General features: G+C 36.8%; 1 protein-coding gene across 1 annotated transcript in view; it reads right to left on the bottom strand.

Annotated features, from left to right (window-relative positions):
* The window catches only part of TYR (tyrosinase), a 168,594-nt gene that overhangs the window by 100,654 nt on the left and 55,037 nt on the right, over positions 1–12,903 (bottom strand). The window contains exon 3 of the mRNA XM_036745994.1: positions 9,819–9,966. Within this exon, the coding sequence (XP_036601889.1) occupies positions 9,819–9,966 (148 nt within the window). The remainder of the gene's footprint in view (positions 1–9,818; positions 9,967–12,903) is intronic.

The raw sequence follows: 12,903 nt of genomic DNA on the forward strand, positions 1-12,903 counted from the left end.
TCTGAAGTTACTTTCCATTAATCCTGCATTTATTTTGTTTGCATGTTTTCTCCCCTTAAAGACTGTGAGTTTTGTAAGGACAGGGTCTGTTTTGAACTTTCTTCTAATCCCTAGGGCCTAGCACCATGCCTGGAACAGAATAAGTATGTCATAAATGTTTGTTGACTTGCTGGTCAACTGTACTATCGTACCCTCAACTCTAGAGTTTGATAATGAATTCATAGCTGACTTAAGGGATGATAAGAATATAGATTTAGAACTAAAAGGGACAATTGATAACACTGAATCAAATCTCCTCATATTACACTTGAGGAAACTTTAGCACAGGGAGGTCATGTCACTTGCCTGGCTTCACACAATTTGTAAATGATTGAGGTAGGATTTGAACTCAGATTGTTCTGAGTCCAAGTCCAGCACTCTATCCACAATTCTATGCTGCCTCAAGAGAATCCCCTCAGAATGGAACTTGAAAATCTACAGAACCAAGGTGAGTACAAAAGTTATAGATCAGGTTCCTTTGCCAAAGAAAAATTCAAGTTGTATAGGAAAACAGGATAAATGCAGATGTTAAATGAGTAACTTAAGGAGGGTATGACATTGAGAATTCCTTAAGACTGAAATGTGAGGCAGCTAGGTGGTACTGTGGTTAGAGCACTAGCTCTAGAGTCTGGAGAACTTGAGTTCAAATCCTGCTTGAGACACTAGCTAAATGTGTGACCCTAGTCAAATCACTTGACTTTGATTGCCTTCCAAATAATACTAAAAAGAAAAAAAAAAGACTGAATTGCATAGTAGACCTTATCTTCCTTTAAAATGCATGGGATTCAAACATAGGTATCTAGCGATAGCAGTATCTGAAAGAACAATAACACCTATTAAGCACCTTTTCTGTTCCAGACACTGTGTTAGGCAATTTACAAATATTATCTCATTTAATTCTCACAACAATCCTGGGAGATATGTGATATTTTTGTCTCTGTTTTACATATAGGAAGCTCAGGCCAACAGAGGTTAAATGACTTGTATAGGGTCACACAGCTAGCAAATGTCCGTTAGGATTTGAACTCAAGTATTCCTGTCTCCAGGCCCAGCTCTAGAATCCAACTCGATCAAGCTAGGAAGAAAACAAACAAACAAAAAACCAACCATACCTGCATAACTTTGAGAGTCAAGGGTGAATGTTAAGGGTGTTAGTTCAGAGTTAAGGGTGAATTTATCAATTTTTTAACCCATAGTCTTGGCATGCCCATTTAAAAAGTATTCCTTTCCCCCTATTCTAGTCAGGTCACTATGCGTAATCGACAGCAGAACAAATTTGGATGCAGGATCATTGATGAAGGAACAAACTGACCCACTTAATTCTCTGTGCTAAGAGTTAGGACTAGCAGAGGAGAGAAGCAATTTAGCTTATATTCTGTACTTACCTATCTATCTCTTATTTCTTAATCACAATGAAAAGCATGATTAATCTGTCACAGTGAAGACTTCTAAATAACCATAATTGTGCCAATGTATTTCACTGTCATTTCTACCAGGAGAGACATTATTTCTCTTAGAAGTAGAGAATTTAAGATTTAGAAACAATCTTAGACGTTGTCTGGTACAGTCCCTCTCATTTGGAGACAAGGCAATATAATTAGAAAGAACACTGAACTTGGAGATATTGGACTTGGGTTTGTCTCCTAGCCTGAATTCTTAACCCTCTCTATGTCCTTGGGAAAGCCATTTGATTGCTCTGCACATTAATTTCCTCAAATGGGGATAATACTTGTGTTTCTTTCCACACAGGATTATTATAGAAAAATTGATTAAGAGCAGCAGATTAACATCCTAGCCCTGTCGTTTATTATCTCTGGGACCTGAGGTAAGACAGTTCATCGCCCTAGCCCTCAGTCTTTTCGTCTGTAAAATGTGGATCTCATACTAGGTGACTTCTGAGGTCCTGGAAATTCTAAATTCTATGAAAGAGTTCTATAAAACCATAAAGTTCTGTACAAATATGTATTATTTTTTTGTTGTTCAGTTGTTTTCAGGTGTTTCAATATCTTTGTGACCCCATTTGGGGGTTTTCTTGGCAGAGATACTGGAATTGTTTGTCATTTCCTTCTCCAGCTCATTTTATAGATGAAGAAACTGAGGCAAACAAGGTTAAGTGACTTGCCTAGACTAACACAGTTAGTAAGTGTCTGACGCCAGATTTGAACTCAGGAAGATGAGTCTTCCTGACTCCAGACTGAGCATACTATACACTGTGGCAAATAGCTGCAAATTATTTTACAGAGAAGGTAATTTAGAACCAGAGAAATAATATGAGTTGCTCGCAATACATAGTGGCATAGCTGGAGTCAGAATTCAGCTTCATGTATGTATGTAGGTATGTATGTTTGCATCTATCTGCTAGCTCTATTGTCTTTTATCTACAATACCAATTATTTGGTATTTAGGAGCTATTTTGATTGTTTTCTGTCTAGCTATTATAGAGATAGCTTGGCTGGTGAAAAAAGTGATGGCCGTGGAGCCAGAAAAAAAGCATGATTTCAAGTCTCACCTTTGACACATATTGGCTTTGTTATTCTAGGTAAGTCATGTGAGGCAGCTAGGTGGTACAGTGGTTAGAGCACTAGCTCTGGAGTCCAGAGAACTTGATTTCAAACCCTGCCTGAGACACTAACTAGATATGTGACCCTGGTCAAATCTCTTGACTTTGATTGCCTTCCAAATAATATTAAAAAGAAAAAAAACTGAATTGCATAGTAGACCTTATCTTCCTTTAAAATGCATGGGATTCAAATGTAGCTATCTAGTCATAGAAACAACAAAAAGAACAGTCCTCTCATGACTGTCGAAGACTGTCAAGTGCAAATACGGTACTGACCTGCAATAGAAAGGGTATCTTTATCCTACGGTTCTCCATGCATATAAAATGACAAGACTAGTCCATACACTGTCTTAACTATTAGCCACTTACTTTGGTTATTTATCAATCAATCAACATGTATTTATTAAGGACCTATTATGAACCAGGCATTGGGGTTACAAGACAAATAATGAACCAGCTTCAGCCCTGAAGGAGTTTTCATTCTGTAAGTAGAATCAGCATGTCCATATGTAAAAACAGACAATACTCATTCAAAGAAGACATAAGGTAAACATGGAGAAGAAGCTGAGGGAGACAAGAAGACCTTTTTGCAGGTATCAGTTTAGCTGAGCCTTGAAGGAAGCCAGGGACAATAGTCAGATATGAGCAGATATGAGAAAATAATATGTTAGCTAAGACTGGTAGCTTGTACCTTAGCTATATGGGCAGGAGACAGACAGAGTGCTGGAAATAATATTAGGGGAGAGCTTATTTAATTGTGATATACTGTATTATGTAATGGAACTTTATGTTGCTATAAAAATATGAGAACATAAATAAGTATAGAAAGACCTTTATGAAGTGATGTTAAAGTAAGATCCATAAAAATCAGAATTTTAGGTATATTGATGACAATTGTCCTGGATCCTAGCCAGAATAGGCCAAGAAATGAACATACAACAAAGCAAGAATAAAACAAAACAAAAGAAGAAACTTGAAAAAGGACACAGAGCAAATACTTAAAATCCATATATACTGTACATTAATTACTGTGGTTCCACTTTGTTAAATCATAAGGGCTTTTGTAAGATCTTATTTTTTTTCTGAATTTTTCTTTGATTGCTTCTTTTTATTGGGATGGTTTTAGGGCCCTGTTATTGGCCCTGTTGTGCATAACCTTGTTATTGATAATTTATATGAAGGCTAAGATCTTATTATTCTACTCTTGTAGATAGTGAAAACCTAAGGATAGCTAAGTGGTTAAATAGAAAAATAGGAATAGGGGAAAAAGTGTTTGCACGCTTGAACAGGGAGCTAAATTTAAGAAGATGAAGAATAATAGAGATAAATGTAATGTCCTACACTTAAGTTAAAGCAAATTGGCCACACAAGAGCAGGACTGGAAAGATACAACTACATAACTATTCATGTGAAGAAAAAAAGAGGACTTTGGAAATTTATTGAATTACAATCTCACTATAAATCAATGGTGCTACATGGCAGTCAAAAAATCTTTCTAAAATGTTATTTTATTAGTTGTTTGTGGTATTCAGCATTTGAGTGAGGATAATACTTGAATAATTGGTTGTATTGTTGTACATATAGATTTTTTTCTATAATATGGAAATTTACAACTATTGATATACATACATATATGTACAGATTAGACATTTTGTATCATTTTTATATGATATTTTATATATATCCATATGTGTGTGTGTGTACATACATACACATATACACGTATATATGACCAAATCGAGTCCTCTGGGAAAGTTATTCATTGTATTGGTAAATAAAATTTCTTTTACTGTTTTCTCTTTTAGCACTTATTTAATCAAGTGCCCTTGAAGAGTTTGGCCTTTGTTTCTTTGATTAAATCAGGAGTCTTAGTTGACCTCCTTGCCTCAAGGGAAATAAGATGCATGTTTGTGACACTTTTAGGTCACATGGGTGAGTCGCAGGTGTGATGCCCCTTGACCCTGAATAGAATATATAAACTCAAGCGGTTGGCATCTTCCTTTGGGGCTCTCAGCTGCTGGAGGAACGGTGCATGACTCTGGCCCAGCTGTTGTTAAGAGCTCCCCGGCTTGTCAACCCAGATGCTGATGCTTTCCTGGTAACTATGAATTGTGATTTGGTCTGTTTATATTGTGTATTTGTAATTTGTTTGTATTTGCTTTGAAGTTCAGTTTCCTGGCTTTTCCTCCTGAACTATGTGAGTTCCATTTTTATGTTGGATTAAAGTAAGATTGTTAACCCCTTAAAGTTACTTTCCTTAGTAAAGCAGATCAAAAGAACCTATGCCGGCAGCAATTGTTGCTAGTTTTGTTGGGTCTTACGAATCAACAACAGCTGCTAGCCAAATTGTTGTTACAAAATGGCGTCGCGAACAGGATTGTTGCTGCAAAATTGTTGCTACATTCAAGGGGCCAAGATGTGGAGCTTTAATAGAGTAGGGCACAAAGGTAATCCACCAGTAAAATGTTTTGTGTCAAGGAGCCAGAAGTTGTCTTCTGGACCAAAGGTCACTCGCAGTATCAATAAGGCAGCCAATGACATAAGTATCTAGTGCTATCTCTGCTTGACAACATGTGCTTAATGACTGCACAATATATGACATATCCAGCATATTTATGCAAACAACAAGGTTTGACAAACATTCCTCATTTCTAAAGTTAAAAGTATAGTAGAATGTGTTCAAGTGTTTTACATTTCTGCTTTGTATTGGTGTTGAGTCTCTAATCAAATTAAGGATCTGGCCTACCTGAAAAGCAGATCATTTATATAATCCCTTAACCAGTGTCATGGTGTCTGGAGAGTTAAATGGCAGCACATTTTAAGGCTTTAAAATTGCAGGTCCCTCTGGATTCCCCAAAGTGTATCCATACTCTTCTTTAAATGGGCATCTTCTTCCAGAATTAGGTTTACCTTCCCAACATCTGAAATGCCATTCTCTCCCAAGACACATGGGACATTGAGGAAGACATCATCCTTAATGCCACATGACCCTTAATCATGGTGGAAATTGGATGCACCCTTGTAATAATCTTCATTATGCTTTCTGCTAGATTTGCCACAGATGAGTCAATGGCCCAGGAAGTGTAGCCCTTCAGCTTGATCACCTCACATGCACTTTAAACCCCCTTTTTGAATATTTCTCCAATGTTCTAGATCAGTATTAATTCCTAAGGCTGGATGAAGACTATTCCGAGAGACACCAGTGGCATTCATACTATTCCAAAAAAGAAGGCTAGTCCCCATGTTCCCCAAGGACCATCTATGATAACTTGAAGAGTGAATGTTAAGTCTCTCCCTGATTAGGTAATGGAAACAGGTAAAGTCTAGATTATAACCACTTCCAATAACATGGTTTTGAGGAAAGCCACTTAGCTTCCAGGTTATTTATATATGTCAAAATACCCAGTGGATTGGAAATAATAAGCAGTTTGTAATTAGGACTATATTTGAGAATATTAGGAATGATAAATTTAAAGAATTTCATATTAGGCTGGACAGAATTAAGATGACTTTCTCCCCACTGCTGACATGCTTGAGCTATAACCACAATCACTTTTGAGTTTGCAGTCACACTCTAATTTTTGGCAAAAACAATCTTTGTTATTATGAGGAAAAGGCTGCCATGTTGGAGATCTGTCATCTCTCCCTTTAGTTTGACTACTGTGGCATCAACAAGGGCAAGTGCATCAGGATTAGGATACTGTTGGTACATGTATGCCAACTTCACTAACCCAACGGTGATCTTATTATGGGGAATCTGGTTTTCCTTTAGGGTAGTCACGATAAGCTGATACTTGACTGTTCCCATCTTGAAAATGGAGGAAACACAAGTTTGAGTGAGGTTGCTGGTCAGGCTGTGAGGGATTCTCAGATGTGAGGCTCCTACTTTTAGACTTCTGCCATAATTAAAAAAACCTAATGCTATCTTGGACTACATTGAGAAAGGCACTGTGTTCAGAACTAGGGAGGTCATGGTCCAGCAGTGCCCTAACTCAGTGAGAATGTATCTGCAGACAATGTTGAGTTCTGGGCACTCTAGTGATAAGTTGGAGAGTACAGAGAACAAGGTGATTAGATGTTGAAGGGCCACATCCAGATGTGTTGTTAGGAATGGCTATGTTTAGCTTAAAGAAGAGAGTACCCAAAAATATATGATGGCTATCTTTGAGGATTTTCCAGTAATGTCGTATGCGTGAGAGATTAGATTTGTTCTTCTTGACTTCAGAGAGGGGAACTGGATATAATGGATGACTGTGACATAGAGTTAAATTTGGGATTGATATAAGGAATTTTTTTAATGGAACAATCAACAAGTAAAATATTCTGCCTCCAAAAGAGTGTGTTCCTCATCCCTGAAGGTTTTCACATAGATTGAAAGATGACATCTTGTGGATGTAGTAGAAGGGAACCTTGCTCACAATAAAATATGTGACTTCTGAGGCTTTCTGACTCCAGGATTATATGATAATAACAACAGTAGCTAGGAACTATACAGCATTTTAAGGTTTGCAAAGCCATTTACAAATATTACCCTATTTTGCCTTCTCTTTTTATGGGAGATAGGCATTGTCCCATTTTACAGATAAAGAAACAGACCAGCTAAGTGACTTGTCTGAGGCCAAGTAAGTACAACATTTTAGATCTTCCCTTAGGGTCTAGTACTGTGGTCTCCCCATGGAAAGTACTAACACAGGTTCATTAAATTTAATTGCATCATAGTTCTTAAGTGACTAGGAGTAGGAAGAATTTCCCTTAAGCCAAGGGAAGGGTATTATTTTGTAGACTTTCCAGCCATTCCCTCAATGCTAAAAATGTTCAGAAGCCAGCTTGCAATCAATATAATCCAGCTTCACAATTCAGGCTTGATTGTGATCAATGCCCAGAAGCCTCTTGTTTTATGATGTCTTTCTGAAGTAATAATTTGCTACCTATGCCCAAGTCACTCCCAGAAGGAATGTGCGTATTAACTCTAACTTTCTGGCAATTTATCTCATCAAGATGCATCAAATTAACATTCTGATCAATTGTACTGGTCCAAGGGGACCTACCTAGGTAGGAAATGGAAGCTGTGATTTGTTTTTCACAGAATTATCTCTGTCTTTTCTTCATTTTGTATATTCCTATGTTTATACAAACCACATGTTATAGTGCCCAATTTACCATTGTGATTGACCATGATGGAATTGGTCATGTTGTTCTATTTCTCACAGCAATGTAATGATTAGTATAGCATTTGCATTGATTCACTATATCAACCAGTGGTGGGATTCAACCAGTTCCACTGGTTTGGCAGAAAGAGTACCTAATTTTAGGTTGAGTTTGGCTAACCTGTTGTTAGGGTCAGGGCCCATGCCTGCTATGTCAGCAGCAGTGGCAGGGCCTTGGCTCAGTACCTTGGAGAACTGGTTGTTAATCTATTTGAATCCCACCACTGATATTAACTATATGAATCAAGCAATCAACAGGCACTTATCAAATGATTACTATTTGCCAAACACTAAGTCAGTCGCTGGGGATATAAATTCAATCAACAAAACATTCCCTTTTCATAAGAAGTTTACATTCTAAAAGAAGAGTTCTAACAAGGACATATATAAGTATATGTAGAAGATATATAAACACATACAAAATGGTAAAATACAAGGTAGACTGAGAGGGAAAGAATTAGTAGTTGAAGAGTCTGGAAAGCTTCATATATTACCTGCATTCAACCCTTGGGTTATCTCTGCCAGGGTTGTTTGTTCTAAAAAAAAATTGTGTTTGGTCCAATTGTGAATTGGTGATAATTCCAGTGTTATTTGTGATGCTGTATTTTAGAGTTTGGAAATCCCAAGATGAAAGGGTAATTTCAGGGAAGATAAGCCTATATTTCTTACCTTTGTGTTCTTTGCCTGAAAAAGAGCATAATTGGGGTGAACTAGTGGAAAGTAAGGACATAGTGTGATGAGCCTCATTACACTTCCAACCAAGACAGCACACTCAGATATCACTGCCACAATTGCCAGTTCATTTCTTGGGAAAGTTTTCAATTATACAGCTCTCAACATTGGTCAGTGTTGACTCTTAACTAGCCTACACTTCAGTTAGGTAAAGAAAATGGATGGTGGAATTAAAGTCTAAAGAAAACAATATCACAACAAGGGTGACAAAGCCACAGTAGATGAAAAGCTCAGGAAGAAAGAAAATTTTTTTGTAAAGAAAAGTGAGATTTGGGTAATAGAGTAAATGGAAAAGTATGCTGGTTTCCATGTACGAGACTTGGCTTTGGGAAGAGGAGAAGCTTTTGTTTTTGTTTATTTTTTTAATAACTGGTGGTAGCTTTTAGGAATATCACAAAGGCTGGTCAAAAGAGCATAGGATTTAGAACTGGAAAGGACTTAAGAGATTATTGGGTACAATCCCTTTTATCTTTTTATACATGAGGAAACTGAGGCATAGAGAAATTAAGTGATTTGTCCAGGATAATACCACTAATAGCTTAGTAGTTTCTCAATCCTCTTATGACCTCTTAATTATTACTCAAAAACTTCATTATATAGATTCATACATCAAGGACTTGTGAGTGCGTTAGGTGTATGTGGGGGAGGGCTCTTTATCAGCAAAGATTGCAACCTGTCTATAACATCTAATCTTACAGAATTACCTGAAACTCAAAAAGGCTAAGTGACTTGTCCATAGTGATATAAATAGTATATGTCCCAGGTATGAACTAAAACAGATATTCCTGACCATGAGAGGCAGCACGTCATAATGGCTAGGGGGCCTTAAAATTAAGACCTGAGTGCAGGTCTAACCTCTAATACATATTGTCTGTGTGACCCTGGTCAAATCACTAGTCCACTCTCTAAGAATAAAAATGGAAAAGAAAGGGTCAGACTCCATCAGTAGAGGGCATTTTCTCACATGAAAATTTCCTATATGATGAAAGCATAGATTCTGTCCCTGTCCCTTTTTTCTTTTTTTTTTTAACTTTTTTTTTTGGAGGGGGAAGGCAGGGCAATTGGGGTTAAGTGACTTGCCCAAGGTCACACAGCTAGTAAGTGTGTCAAGTGTTTGAGGTTAGATTTGAACTCAGGTCCTCCTGACTCCAGGGCCAGTGCTCAACTTACTGCACTACCTACCTGCCCCGCTTTGTCCCTTTTTTCACTATACCATGTTACCACAGTTAAAAGTATTGAAAAATTTTGAAGTCTCTCCATGTGAGAAATAGTCAACTGACCTGTCCACAAAGGCATGGTGAAGAATAAAGATGGGATCATTAGCTGATCCTTGTACCTGGGACATTGTGCCGTTCATGTAGATGTGTAAAGCATTATGCATGCTGCTCTGAGATGCATCTGCTATGCCAGTAAGTGGATTGGCAAAACCTGTGAATAAAATGAAAAGGAAAGAACTTTTAGTTTTCTTTAATGTCAGAAAACTCAAATTTACTTTTTAAAAATCTCTCACTTTTTAAAAAAATTAAACTTTTTAATTTATGGAATAAAACAAATGTTTTCATAACATAGTACAATTAAAAAGATGATTGCACATGAAACCACAAATTCACTATATACAACTTGTTATTCCTGTTAAATAAACAATACGGTTATCATGTAAATTTCCTTTCCTCCCCCACACAAGAGGGCGAGGGAATCAGGCTACCATTAGACAGAAATTATTCTATGCATACATACTTCTATTTATCAGTTCTTTCTATGGATGCAGATAATGTCTTTCATCATATGTCTTCTACAGTAATTTTGGGAATTTATAATAGTCAAAATTACTTATTTGCTCAAAGTCATTCTTAAAACAATATTGCTGTTACTGTATACAACGTTCTTTTGGTTCTTCTCATTTCACTCTTCATTATTTTGCACAAGTCTTTCCATGTTTTTCTAAGATCATTGAGCTCATCATTTCTTGGAGCACAGTAACATTCCATCACATCCAAAAAGCACAACTTGTTCAGCTATTCCCCAATTGGTGGGCATCCCTGCAACTTCCATTTCTTTGTCACTGCAAAGAAAGCTGCTACAAACATTTTAGAACATATAGGCTCTTTTCCTTTTTCCCTAATCTTTTTTGGAAGTAGACCTAGTAGTGGTATTTCTGGGTCAAAGGGTATAGGCAGCTTCATAATTCTTTGGGCATAATTCTATATTGTTCTTCAAAATGATTGGATTATTTCACCAATAATGAACTAATTAGTGTCCCAATTTTTCCACATCCCTTCCAACATTTGTCACTTTCCCCTTCAATAATTATAGCCAATTTATGAATAAAAAAGCAATTGAGAGCAAAATTAGATGTAAAATGGATAATTTCTGTTACATTAAATTTTTAAAAAGTTTTCATACAAATAAAATAAATGTAGCCAAGATCAGAAGGAAAGCAGAAAATTGGGAGAAAATTTATAGGCAATTTCTCAGATAAAGAATATGTAAAAAAGGGATAAAGAAATATATAAAGAACTTTGTCATATTTATAAGAATATGAGTCATTCCCCAATTGATAAATGGTCAAAAGATATGAAAGAGGCAGTTTTCCAACGAAATAATCAAAACCTTTTATAGTCATATGAAAAAGTGCCCTAGTCTATCTAAATCACTATTGATTAGAGAAATGTGAATTAAAACAACCTTGAGATATCACTTTACACCAATCTCTATCTCTTCTATAATGCTCTTCATAACTGGCCCCCTCCAACCTTCCCTGTGTTCTTATGTCTTATTCACCCCTATGTGCTCTGTGATACAATGACACTGATCTCTTTACTAGTCCTTGAACACATTCCTTCTCCTGAGTGTGCATTTTCATTGTCTATCTCTTATGCTTAGAATTTTCCCCATCCTTATCTATGCATCCAGGCTTCCCTGGTTTCCTTCAAGTGGCAGCTAAAATACTACCTTCTACAAGAATTCTTTTCTGACACCCCACCCCTTAATGCAATGGACTTTCTTCTATTTATTATCTCCAAATATATGATATATCTATCTTGTTTGTCCTTCCATTAGAAGATTGGGAGGGAGTGGTTTTTGTAACAAGGAGTGTCTTTTCATTTCCTTGTATCCCCAGCACTTAGCACAGTGCTCGGCATCTAATAGAGACTTGATAACTGATTGAGTAATGGTCCAAAGAATCAATAGTTAGACAATATAGAAGAGAGAATTTGAGCTGACCGTAACAATAAACTTCTTAATAGTTGGAGCTGTGGAATAGGATATCGTGAAGCTGTTGGTGGTAGTGGGGGCTGGGACTATGAGAACAATTAGGGGGTGTGCATACAGAGTTTGCATAATCACTTTTGGAGTAGGGAGTTAATAAGCTGAATAATAATTGGCAGTTTGGTGGTATAGTGGCTAGAGTGCTGGGCTTATGGTCACAAAACCTGCCTCAAACACTTACTAGCTCTGTGATAAGTAACATACCCTAGAAAGTATTATTTACCTCACCAGTAAGGTGAAGTGGATTGGACCTGACAGCTTCTGTCTGAGGTCCCCTATTTCTAAATCTACAAATCTATGATATCTACAATAAGATATGATGCTAGTTTGAAAGAAAAATAAATTAAAATGTAATCAATCAATCAACCAAAGTTTTGAATGCCTACTATATTCTAGGCCCTGCACTAGGTTCTGAAAATACAAAGAATGAAAACTCCATTGCATTAGGATTAAGATCGTGCTAGGTATGTGAGAGGTACACAATATAGCTTGTTGAATTAAAGTTTCCTTGTAGCAAAATTCAATCTAAATAATCCAGAGAAGGGTTTTAGATGAACTCTCAAACTCTTCATTTTTATCTCATATACCAGGCTATATTTTCCAAATATCAACGATTTCTTTCTGTAAGTTTCCCCCTCCCCCAATTCAAGAGCAGGTCCTTTCCATTTGTCAGCATTATTGTTCTCAGCTCCTGGGAGACACTTTGGATTTTCATCAAAGAACAATATGTATGTTGTGAACCCTAGCTCTGCGAACCTATCTTTAAATAACATCATCCCCCACTCTGATACTTTGTCATTCTATAAGTGAATCTGCAAGGCATGTCCCTCAAAGCTTCCCTAATTCTCTAATCTACTTACATGGATTTATTCATTACTCCCAGAAGATGCCAGCCTTTTCTTGTGATATTGCTGGAACTGATCCTGAGGCAGATTATCCCTTCTCTGAACTATAAGGGCATTAATATTCTGTATCACTCATTAGGCATTATTCATGCAGCATCTCGTCTGCTTGTCTTTAACAGTTATTTAAACTTTTTATTACTATTTAACTTCTCACAGGTAGATGCCTGTTGTCTTCTGTTAGATTTGAAGT

The sequence above is a fragment of the Trichosurus vulpecula genome, chromosome 2 (genome assembly GCF_011100635.1).
Source record: "Trichosurus vulpecula isolate mTriVul1 chromosome 2, mTriVul1.pri, whole genome shotgun sequence".
In the NCBI taxonomy this organism is placed as follows: Eukaryota; Metazoa; Chordata; class Mammalia; order Diprotodontia; family Phalangeridae; genus Trichosurus; species Trichosurus vulpecula.